Source organism: Cervus canadensis, chromosome 13, assembly GCF_019320065.1.
Source record: "Cervus canadensis isolate Bull #8, Minnesota chromosome 13, ASM1932006v1, whole genome shotgun sequence".
NCBI lineage: Eukaryota > Metazoa > Chordata > Mammalia > Artiodactyla > Cervidae > Cervus > Cervus canadensis.
In genome coordinates, this window is record NC_057398.1 from 28,609,291 (window position 1) to 28,620,274 (window position 10,984).

General features: G+C 56.8%; 2 protein-coding genes across 4 annotated transcripts; one reads left to right on the top strand and one right to left on the bottom strand.

Moving 5' to 3' along the window:
• Positions 1-2,059: 2,059 nt before the first annotated feature.
• Positions 2,060-5,404, bottom strand: ANKRD65 (ankyrin repeat domain 65). 3 transcript variants are annotated; one of them, XM_043485719.1, is made up of 4 exons: positions 4,634-5,404; positions 3,872-4,406; positions 2,965-3,096; positions 2,060-2,591 (listed from the first exon to the last, which is right to left on the bottom strand). In XM_043485719.1, exons 1-4 carry the CDS (start codon positions 4,876-4,878, stop codon positions 2,538-2,540), a joined length of 966 nt encoding a protein of 321 aa, XP_043341654.1. In that variant the 5' UTR covers positions 4,879-5,404; the 3' UTR covers positions 2,060-2,537. The 3 variants fall into 3 exon arrangements, with proteins under 3 accessions (XP_043341654.1, XP_043341652.1, XP_043341653.1); XM_043485717.1 differs by having other exon boundaries at positions 2,750-3,096; XM_043485718.1 differs by having other exon boundaries at positions 2,060-3,096.
• A 772-nt stretch (positions 5,405-6,176) lies between these two features.
• On the top strand, positions 6,177-10,984 carry TMEM88B (transmembrane protein 88B). The gene is made up of 2 exons (XM_043485366.1): positions 6,177-8,212; positions 9,018-10,984. The coding sequence occupies exons 1-2, from the start codon at positions 7,937-7,939 to the stop codon at positions 9,240-9,242; spliced, it is 501 nt and encodes a 166-aa protein (XP_043341301.1). The 5' UTR covers positions 6,177-7,936; the 3' UTR covers positions 9,243-10,984.

Sequence of the window (10,984 nt, forward strand, 5' to 3'; positions counted from 1 at the left end):
GGGCCTTTATATGATCAGGTTCTTTATGCTATTTTATGAGTAGGGTATTAATATAAACAATCATGCATATTTGTACCAAGGGCATAAATGCATTTGCCAAACAAACTAAAATACCAGCAAAGGAGTTTAAATTAAAACACTCCTTTCACCCTGGATAATCTCATAAAATTATATCACCACCTGGGAAACTTATTGATTAAAGTTCTAAATTGATTCTTATTTGGGAAGACACAGGGGGAAGGCCTGTGTCACAGAAATTAGGGAGTAGTCTATTGAGGCAGGCATCAGAAAGACAGATATCATCTTTAAGGTGAGCGCCGGGGGCAGCTTTTCAAAATCCCTGAAAACCTGATCCACCTTGCCTGTCAGGTTTTCTCCTCTTGACCTTGTCATGAGTGGGATCTCGTGTGCCGGCTCCCGGCAATCATTGACTTTATAGCTCTTTCCATATTTATTGGCATTCTCTTTAAAGAAGAGCCTTCCCTTGGGGCTCTAGATAGTGTTGGAAGGATGCATCCAGAGGGTGGTGGTCCAGTGAAAGGAAAGTGTTGACTCAGCCAGAGGGTCAGCATGTGCCAGACCCAGTATGGGCAAGGTCAGCAAAAGGCCAGAGTGGTGGGAGCAGAGCCAGTGCAGGTCCAGGGCCAGTGAGCAAGTCAGCGGCCAGAGGCCAGCAACCGAGGCTGGTGAGGATGTAGGGGCCCTGGAGGTTGAGGAAGGACTCTGATGTCCTGGGTACCACGGGCTTCCTCATAGTATGGTGGCCACAGGGCAGGACCAGGCAGCCTGGTCACCTTCTCAGCCCACCCTGGAAGCATCACTTTGGCAGCGCTAGGGCACTGGACTAATCACAAGAGTCCGCTCAAAAGGAGACCCAGACTCCAGCTCTAGATGGGAGGAACAAGGGGATCCCACTGGAAGGAGTGCATTCAACAGCCAAGATCGCTGGGGTATCAACGAACACCATACACTATGTTTGGTCTACACTCCATGAGAGGGAGCCCCCTGGGGGATCATGCCATAGGATTATGGCTATTGTTCTGAGAAGAGCTCCCCAGGAGTCACAGGTTAAACCAGAAGATTGGTTTAGGCTGGGGGCAGGCACAGCTGACTGTTGCTGGCCTGGACGTGGTGGATGCAGTGGGAGAGGTGAGAGTTAGTCAGGCTGGGGGTGTGCTCTGAGGTTGAGCCCACAGGCTGTGCTGGAGGTTGGTTGTGGGTCCATTCTGCAGCTTTAAAAACCATCCTGGGACTTCTCTGGTGGTCCAGTGGTTAAGACTCCATGCTTCCACTGCAGGGGGCAGAGGTTCCATCCCTGGTCATGGAACTAAGATGCTATAGATCCTACATGCCACACTATACAGTCGAAAAAGCACAACCATCCTTACTTTGATGACTCCAGAGATGTCACTCGAGCCCCACCTTTCCCCACATCTCATCTCCTGTGCATCTGCTCTCCCACCCACCCCTCCACCTAGCCCAGCCTCTCTAGGAGTTATTTTTATGTCTCCCTTTTCCTGGCCCCCCGTGTTCAACCATCAGCAAGTCCAGAGGGCTGTGCCCACAGAATCACCCCAATTCTGCCTGCTTCTCCCACCTCCACTGCTGTGCTGCCACCATTTCACTGGTCTCCAGGGTTTCCCCTTCCTAGATATGGTCCACTTGGCACTTGCAGGCCTGGAACCAAAGAGACCATGTCACCAAAGGTTTACATTATCTTGTGAGTAAAATCCAAGTGCTCCCAGGGCTGCCGCACAGAGACGCTACTTTGGCACAACTCTCACTTTTGAAAGACAAAATTTGTCCTCTAGAGCTCTTCTTCTAGAAAAATAGAATAAGAGCACTGATTTTCTCTGAGGATATAGCGGTGGGCAATCAGAGACAGCTGTCCCTCTATATCTGTTGCACTGCAGAGATGACGGAGTGACGACAGGAAGAGGCTAAAGCCTTTGAAGACAGATTCTTATGCCTTATGTCACTGAAGGTGGGGGGCACACCACGCTGCACAGAGACATGGGCAGGAGCACTGGTGTCGACCAGGAGGCAGGAGCAGGGGCTCTGGGAAGGCTCAGGCCTTTATTGGGGTTCCGGCAGGAACGGCAGGGCAGGGCAGGGAAACAGTTTGGGACTAGTTTGTGTGATAATCCACTGGGCCTTGGTGCACAGAAGCATGTCTGGCCCTAGGTGATTCTGGGCAGGAGGACATCAGCTGGTAACATGAGAGAAGGCAATTTGGGGGTGGGTCAGGTGGCAGGGGAGAGAACAGCTGGCCGTTCATTTGGCCCATCATTTGTGAGTGGGCACCAGCAGACAAACACTGAATCTAAGGAAACACAGTAAGCATGTCAGCATGCACAGAGGGCACACCGGGGGTGACACACCCACGGTGGACAGACAAAGCGGAGACCATCGGGTTTCAGTCAGTTCTGTCATGACTCAGTCTCTCCACTGCAGAGAGTGGAGAAGGTGTGAGCTGCAGGGGTGAATGGCTCTGGGAGTCAGTGGAGCTGCTCCAGGTCCAGTGACACACTTGTTGCTCAGGCTCCAGCCACTGCCTCTGTCTCCTCCAGGAACCTCTGGGCTCTTCTCCCCTGCACCAGTGGAGAGAAGCCTGAGCGCGTCCTGAAGGCCATGGAAGCCCGGAGCCTTTCGTCCTGCTTTGGCCTGCCACCCCAGGGCCCTGTGCCCCTAGGACTCCTCCTGCTCTCCACAGTGGGCAGGCCACAGGTCCTGGGCCACATCCCCCCACCTTGTCCGCAGGGTGGGGCTGGCCCCTCGGCTCAGCAAAAGCTCTGCGGTGGGGCCATGGCCATGCTCCATGGCGAGATGCAGGGGGGTCTTCTGGAGCCAGCCAGCGGCATTGACCTCTGCACCCCTGTCCAGGAGGTGGCCAGTGACCTCTATGTGGCCTCCCCGGGCAGCATGGTGCAGGGGGGTGAGGCCCAACTTGTCCTGAGAATCCACCTTTGCTCCCCAGGCGGCCAGCAGCTGGACAGCAAGCAGATGTCCACCAGCAGCAGCCCTGTGGAGTGCAGAGCAGCCATGCCTGTCCTTGAGGCTTGGGTCTGCCCCGTGCTCAAGCAGCACCTCCATGTCCTGGAAGAGAAGGGGGCAGGGGCTAGGCTGCTGGCTGTGTTAACCATGTAGCACCCAGCTGCCCTTGGCCTCCCCTTTCTTGACACTGCTCCCTTATTTGGTCACCCTGATGCTGGGAAAGATTGAGGGCAAAAGGAGAAGAGGGTGGCAGAGGATGAGATGGTTGGATAGCATCACCAACTCAATGGACATCAACTTGGGCAAACTCCAGGAGATAGTGAGGAACAGGGAGGCCTGGCGTGCTGCAGTCCATGGGGTTGCAAAGAGTCAGACACAACTCAGTGACTGAACAACAACAACAAATGGCACCTATGTGGGCTTCCCAGGTGGCGCTGCAGTAAAGAACCTGCATGCCAATGCAAGAGACAGAAGAGATGCGGGTTCGATCCCTGGGTCAGGAAGATCCCCTGGAGGAGGGCATGGCAACACACTCCAGTATTCTTGCCTGGAGAATCCCACTAACAGAGGAGCCTGGAGAGCTACGGTCCATAGGGTCACAAATAGTAGGACACAACTGAATCAACTTAGCACTCAGGCATGACACCTGCAGAGGCTCTACTTGGAGACTGCCACTGCCCCCTAATGGTCCTGACTTGCCTGCCACCCATTCTCCCTGCTGGCTGAAACAGGCTTGCCCCTGGTGCCCAATAAATATTGGTGCTGCCACCGGGCTCCCTCCCTGGGCTTCCAGGAGCCAATATCCAAGGGCAGCGGGGGTTGGTGGCTGGCCCCTCTCCGCCACCCTTCTATCACTCGGAGGCTGGGCCAGGATTACCTGCCGGCGGCCCAGGCCGGCCGCGACGCCCAGCACAGTGGCCCCCACACCGTCCCGGGCGTCTACTGGAGCCCCTTGAGCCAGAAGGAGACGAAGCGCAGTTGCGCGCCCAGCCGCGGCAGCCACGAGCAGGACGCCGTCTAGACGCGCGCCACCGTTCGCCCCCAGCAGCTCGAGCACCGCCAGCCGGCCTCCCGCGGCCGCCCAGTGCGCCGCCGTCCAGCCGCGCGCGTCTGCCGCTGTCGGGCCCGGGTCCGACGCCGTCAGCAGGTGCCCAGCCATCAGCGTGCGGCCTAGAGCGGCGGCCCAGTGCAGCGGCGTGAGGCCGGCCAGGCAGCGTGCATTCGCCGGCGCTCCGCGCCGCAGCAGCAGCTCTGCCACCCGCGACGGCGCGTGCCAGGCGGCTTCGTGCAGCGGTGTGCGCCCCGCGCGGTCTGCGGCTCCGACCTGGGCCCCGCGCTGCAGCAGGAGACGCACCAGCGACACGTGGCCCCGCAACACCGCCAGGTGGAGCGGAGTCCGGCCCGCGCGGTCCCTGTGGGGCAGGCCAGGGCGGTGAGGGCGGGGGGCTGGATCTGGAGCCAGGCCACTGCCTCCGGCCCCTGCCCCCTGCTGGGGAAAGAAACTCAAACTGGCCACCTTTGCCCAGGAAGAACCCCCTCTACTCCCCGGGAACCCCTGCCTTCCCCTACCACTGAAGGGACAGCAGCCACCACCCCACCAGATACCTGTGAAGATACCGGGCCCTGCCCTGGGGCTCACCTCTCCTCCACACTGGCCCCTTGCCGCAGCAGCTGAGTCACCAGGCCCGTGTGACCCTTCCACACAGCCTGCAGCAAGTGCCCCCAGGCCTGTGGGGTGCTGGGCCCCTGTGTCCCAGGTCCCAGAGCCTCCTCAGAGCCCAGATCCAACCACCGCAGTTCCTGCTCCGCCCCTGCTTCTGTCAGGTCCTGCTCCCCAGGCTCTGAGACCCCAGAGTCCATCTGGAAAGAACATGAATCAGGCATGGTTGCTGGAGGCCCAGGCTGGCTCTAGTCGAGTCCTCTGGCTGGGGGTCCTCTGTATGCTGTCCAGGCCCAGCCACAGGCACTTTCCTGAAACTCCTTCTGAAGGAGCTGAGGTGGGAGATCTGTTCCAGGAAGGTAGGTAGCTGGAACTGCATTTGTGGGGGTGGGGGGAGAGGGGCGGGGCAGGGAAGGGAGGGCTTCTGGGGGCCAGGCGAAGGGCCAGCTCTCCACACTGTTTACCCAGCAACTTAGGGGGAGGCGGTACCTGCAGACCACAGCCTGTGTCCCAGCAGCCTTCAGCCCCTGCCAACCGCCAGGGCCTCTGACTTGTCCTCCCTCCCAGGAGATAAAGGCCAGGCAGGCAGGAACCTGCCCGTGGACTATATCTCCTCGCAGGGCACAGCCTTTTATGTGCCACGATTTGCCCCCCAGGAGGCACCCACATGCCTTTCCTTGGGTCCCTCCCTCTGGCCCTGCCCCCCAGCCCCACTCCTGTCCCTGCTGGCTGAGACCAGGCCGAGTAGACCGGGTGCCAGCAGCCGGCAAAAGCCAGAAAAACAAGGGTGTCCGCTCTGTGTCTGCACAGGATGACTGGGAAGATGCTGAAAGCAGCAGGGCCAGATGACGGGACACAAGGACACAGGGTGGGGTGGGAAGGGCACCCTGTTGCTGAGGAGAAGCGCTCGTATCCTGGGGACTGGGGGACTATCCTATCCCTCATCAGAGCCAGGGAAGCTAAAAACTGTCTCCTGGCGGCCTCTTCGCTGGCAGAAAGCAGCAAGAGTGGGCTGTGAGGCCTGTCCCCACAGCCTCTGCCACAGCCAGGGCACTGCAGCTTGCTCAGGTGACCACTGGATGTCAGGGTGCCTACACGGAGCTGTCCCCCAGGGGTAGAGGCCTCTGTTGGTCTCAAGCACGCTGGGCCCACAGCCGGAACTCAGCTGTTTGTTGAATGAGTGAATGAATGAATGGAGGACCAGAGGAGAGGGTGGGGCTTAAAAGGAGATGAGACAGAGATCCTTGCTGTCTGAACTCTCTCCACCCAAAGGTTATCATCTGCAACATTTTTTTTTAACCCCAACTTCACTATCAGAAAGATCCCCTGGAGAAGGAAAAGGCTACCCACTCCAATATCCTGCCCTGGAGGATGCCATGGACTGTATAGTCCATGGGGTCACAGAGAGTCGGACGGGACTGAGCAACTTTCACTATCAGAATAAATAGTTACTGTGAGATCTTCCACATGTGCACCAGTGTAAATAGTTCAATTGCACACATATGGGCAGCAGGACTTGGCATGCACTGCTGGGGACCTCAGCAGATTTCCCAGCCAGAGTGTCTCCACTGATGCTGAAAGCTCAGCTTTCAGCTGAACTTGGTTCCAAATCGAATCTCAGAGGCAGAGTTTGGGTTGAAGTAGAAAAGGATAACTTTATTGCTTTACCAGGCAAAGGGGGTCACAGCGGGCTAATGCTCTCAAAACCAGGTGTCCCAACTTGGGGAAAATAGTGACAAGTTTTATAGTAATTGTTTAAAGAGGGCATGATCAGTTTGTGGACGTTCTTCTGATGGGTTGGTGTTGAGGCAAGTAGGAGTCAGCATTTTTAACCTTCAGGTCCAACTGGTCTGGGGTCTACATGCTTGTGGGCAGTATTCCATTGCTAATTGTTAACTTCTCCCACCTGGACGGGGTTTCGTTATCTGCAAAATAACTCAAAGAAATTGTTGTGTGTATCGTTGATGCGGAAACAGGACCTTGCCCCAAGGCTGCTCCCGATGGTTTCTCTCTGGTCTCTCATTCTCTCCCTTCCCTAATGAACAACGGCTTGAATCTGCCTATTAGAACTCAGGGAAGGTCATGGAAGCTGAGTGAAGGCTGTTCCCTATAATCAAAGAAATGGGGGACACAAAGGCTTTGTGCCCAAGCGCCCTACATGGTGTCACCACCAGTGTCCCTTGAACAAATTGTGCACTGTCACTATCATCGTCTGCATCCCTGCCTGGTGATAGGGTGCTGGTGAACTTGAGAGACCTGGAAAATGTTAGGAATGGAAGGGATGAGGCAGACTGTGTGGGAAGGGAAAGAGAAACTTTCCCATGTGGTATCACCCAGCCTCCTTCGTCCAGCTCCCAGACAACCTACTCACTGTTTTAAGTGTCAACTACTCACCTAAGTGCCCTTTATTTTACTTTATTATTTTTTTTCTAAGTGTCCTTTAAAATGCTGTAGGTTGCGCACAAAACCCCCAGGAGACTGTTAGGTGCTAACTATATTTTGGTAACATTTGGAGAAATTAGGGTTTTTGGAAGGGCTAGGAATGCTTTCCCCCCCTTACTTGAAATAATGGAGTACATGCTCCCCCTGTTTTCAGGATGGACTGGATTCTGACACAAAGGATGCCTGTGGTGGCAACTGCTGTTATTGAGCGCCTACTGTGTATTGAGTCCCACACTAAGCATTTCACATGCACTGCTCACGTGCCTTCTCAACAGGCCTGCATCTTTTGGGGCTGTTTCTCTGATGCTGAGAGGGACCAGGTGTGGGGGATGAAGGGACCAGGGGGACTAGTGCTGAGAGGTGGGTCAGGTGTTGACCTCTCTGTGGCAGCTACTGATGGGGCAATTAATTGCCAGTTGAGACTGGTGAAATGAAGTCATTGTGTGCAGGGGCTGGAAGCGGGGAGAGGGCGGGACCCAGAGGGAGGAGGGCCCAGTGCAGAGTTGTCAGGACAGCTGTGAAGGCTCTGACCAGAGCACGCAGGGGCTAGCAGAGAGACCGGCCAGGGCCAGAGCTGTAGGAACCTGGCAGAGAGAGAGGGTCAGCCTGGCAACAGGGACTTGCCGCTCACGTGTGGCCCTGGAGACGGATGGTCAGGGCTGGACCTACCTGGGCCAGGGTCCTGCCCTCGAGCGGGGTTCACTCTTCGGTTGCTGGAGTCTGAGCAGAAACCTGACCTGGTGACCTAGGGTTAAAAGGTTGCTAATCTGACAGGGGTGAGGGGCTTCAGTCCTGCCACGTGACTGCTGCTGTGAGCCCACCAGGCCCACTGCTGAGGGCATGAGTGATCAGGAGAGGGAGACAGAGGAGGATGAGGGAGGAGACCCTTCAGACACAGCACCCATGCTGCCCCGGAGGCTTCCTGATCGCCAGGCTTCAGACCTGATGTCCCCAGGGTGGGCAAGCCTGGCTGCCCAAGGCCTGGGGACTCTGCTGCTCCCAGGATGGGCCCTGGCCCGGCTCCTGCTCCACCTGCTGCTGCCTGCAGCCGTGTTCCTGCTGGTGCTGCTGCCTGCAGCTGCCGTCGTGTACCTGGGATTCCTATGTCACTCGAGGGTGAGCTGAGCCTTCCCGGGGCAAGACTGGGGAACTGTCCGGGGTCCTTGGGGAGTGTGGGTGCTCCTCCCTGAAGGGCCCTTTCTTCTGCCAAGCCCCCCGCCCTGCCACCAGCCACAGCAAAAAAGGGCTTTTGTTTGCCATCAAGGGGATGGCTGTCTCCCTTCTTTGAGGCCTCTCAGCCTTGTACCAGGGGCCACCAGGGCCTGGACAGCTGGGCAGGGTGGGGAGAGGAGAAGGCTTCCAGGAAGAGGAGATAAAGATATTGTCGGATTTAACCAGTCCACAGTCCCCACCCCTCAGGCCCCCCAACACAGCCCCTCTGAGGACCCCTCCTACCCGGGGATGGATTTCCCCACCTGTGGAATGGGCTACGGCTAGGTCTGGGATGGGGAGGGTATAGGCAGGTGGGCCCCGTGTCCCTCTTTCTGTAGGCATACAGCAGGGGAGGGGGACCAAACGTTGGCTGTAGAAGAGAAGGTTGACACCAGCTGGCGGCACCCAGAGGCAGGGTTTCGGGGTCAGATGCCAGCGAAGGGAAGGACCATGGAGAGCACAAAGGGGAGGAGGGCGGAGGGCGGGGAGCCAGACAGCTATTCTCTGAGCCTCCCCTCAGGGGACTCCTACTTGGGTCATTTACCGCCTGGGTCTCCCATCTCCCATCCTCGGCTAGGAAATGTCTGGCCCACAGCCAGCCCCAGCCCCCGCACCCCACCCACTTCCCTCTGGGCTCTGCCCGACCTCGGGCCCCGCCCCGGAACTGAGACCCCCCACCGCCCCGCCTGACCATCCTCCCGGTTCTCAGGTCCACCCGGCGCCCCGCCCCGCGTGCCGCGCGCTGCTGTCCGACCGCGGCTCCGCGGCGCTCATCGTGTTGGGCTTCCTCTCGCTGCCTCCGCTGCTGGTGCTCGCTTCGGTCGCTCGCGCCCGCCTGGCTCGACGCCTCCACTCGCTGCTGCCGCCCCCCACTTGGAGCCCTGGACCCCGCCGCCAGCCCGACGGGGAGAAGCAGCTCTGCGCCTGGGTGTGACCCCACACGCCCCCTCAAATCCCGGAGGCCCCCGAACTACCCCGTGTCCCCCATCAGTGGCCCCAGGCTGGCGAGCTCAACGGTCTGCGTTCAAGTCCTTGACCGTCAAGCGCGTGCGCAGTGCTCCGACGTGCCGCAAGGTGGCACCGGACTCCCCCGGAACTGGACTGTCCTTCCTCGCCTTCGCCCGCCCCCGCACTCCCCGCAGCAGCCCGAGGGGCTGGGACGCCCCCCAGGGAGCAGGGAAATGGTCCTCAGAGAAGGGGCGCGAGGCCAGACTCTGAGAAAAGTGGCCTTCCTGGCTTCTGCCTTTGGGACTGCCCAAGGCTCCTGTGCCCCGACAACGGGGCAGACCCTGCGGGCCGCCGTCTGGTCAGCGAATTGTAGAGCTGGGGAGACTCGCTCCGGAGACTTCCACACTCCACGATCCCAGAGGTTCAACGGCCAGAGCGGCAGGGTGTGCAGGGCTCAGCCGGAGGCCTGCGTCAGCGTTAGAGCAAGGGCTCTGTCAGTTCCTCTGATTTTAAGATCTTTTCCGTCCTTTGTGTTTTTTTTGCTTTCAAGCATGTTTCTGGTTTATTCCTTTGGTACACACTGTGTTTGTTTCCCGTTCCTAGGGGTTTACATCTTTCATCAGTAATGGAGAATTCTCAACCATTATTTCTTCAATTCTGCCTCATTCATTCCACATAATCTTTATTGGGAAGCACCTATTACATTAATACTTCCTGTCATCCTATTACTTCTGTCAGTTCATCTCTCTTCTGTGTCTTCCTTCTCCTTGTCTCCCTACGCTGCACGTGTTTTGGGCAATTTCCTCATCTTCCTCTTCTAGTTCACTAAGCACTGGTTTTATCTAATCTGCGGATTGTCCTCCTATCCAAAAGGAGCCTGGCGGGCTACAGTCTATGGGGTCCGGAAGAGTCGGACACGGCGGAGTGACTAAGCACACATCTACAAGTTATACTGCGTGTGTGCTAAATCGCGTCCAATTCTTTGCGACCCTAGGAACACTAGCCTGGCAGGCTCCTCTGTCCATGGGATTCTCTAGGCATGAATACTGTAGTGGGTTGCCATGCCCCCCTCCAGGGGATCTTCCCAACCCAGGGATTGAACCCTTGTCTCAGGTCTCCTGCATTGACAGGTAGGTTGTTTACCACTAGCGCCACCTGGGAAGCTCAGAAGTTATACTGCTCACTTCTTATTCACATATGATCATTTTGATGATCATTTGGTCTCTTGGTGCGTGGTGGTGTTTTGGATTCCAGCAGGAACATTTCACACAAAGTTATTTTATAGTCTGCACTTAGCAACTACACTTCCTTTGCTTTGAGGTCTAAATCTGTTATTTGTTGTTTCTGCTGACTCAGTAATTGCATGTTGTTTCTTTGAATGTTTGTACTTGGTAAGCGTCAGCCCACACCTGTGAAAATTCTGTGGCCATGTCCCTCCAGAGAGTATGCCTTTGTGAGGGGTGCCCAGCCTGTGTCCCTATTAGGGACCTGGTTGGTAGCCTACCTTGCACTTGGGCCTGTGGCCCTCACGCGGTGTGGGTCTCCCTCCTGTGTTCAGGGAATTCTCTGCTTTCCTGTTTGTTTCACTTCAGCATCCTGGTTTCTGTTCACTATTCTTCTGTTTGTTTATTTATATACTTCTTTTTAGTGTTTCTTGGAGGGGAGGGGGCCTGGAGAGGTCTACTTCCTTGTAAGCCCAGCAGTGTATTAAAGATGTGTTTGTTGTAA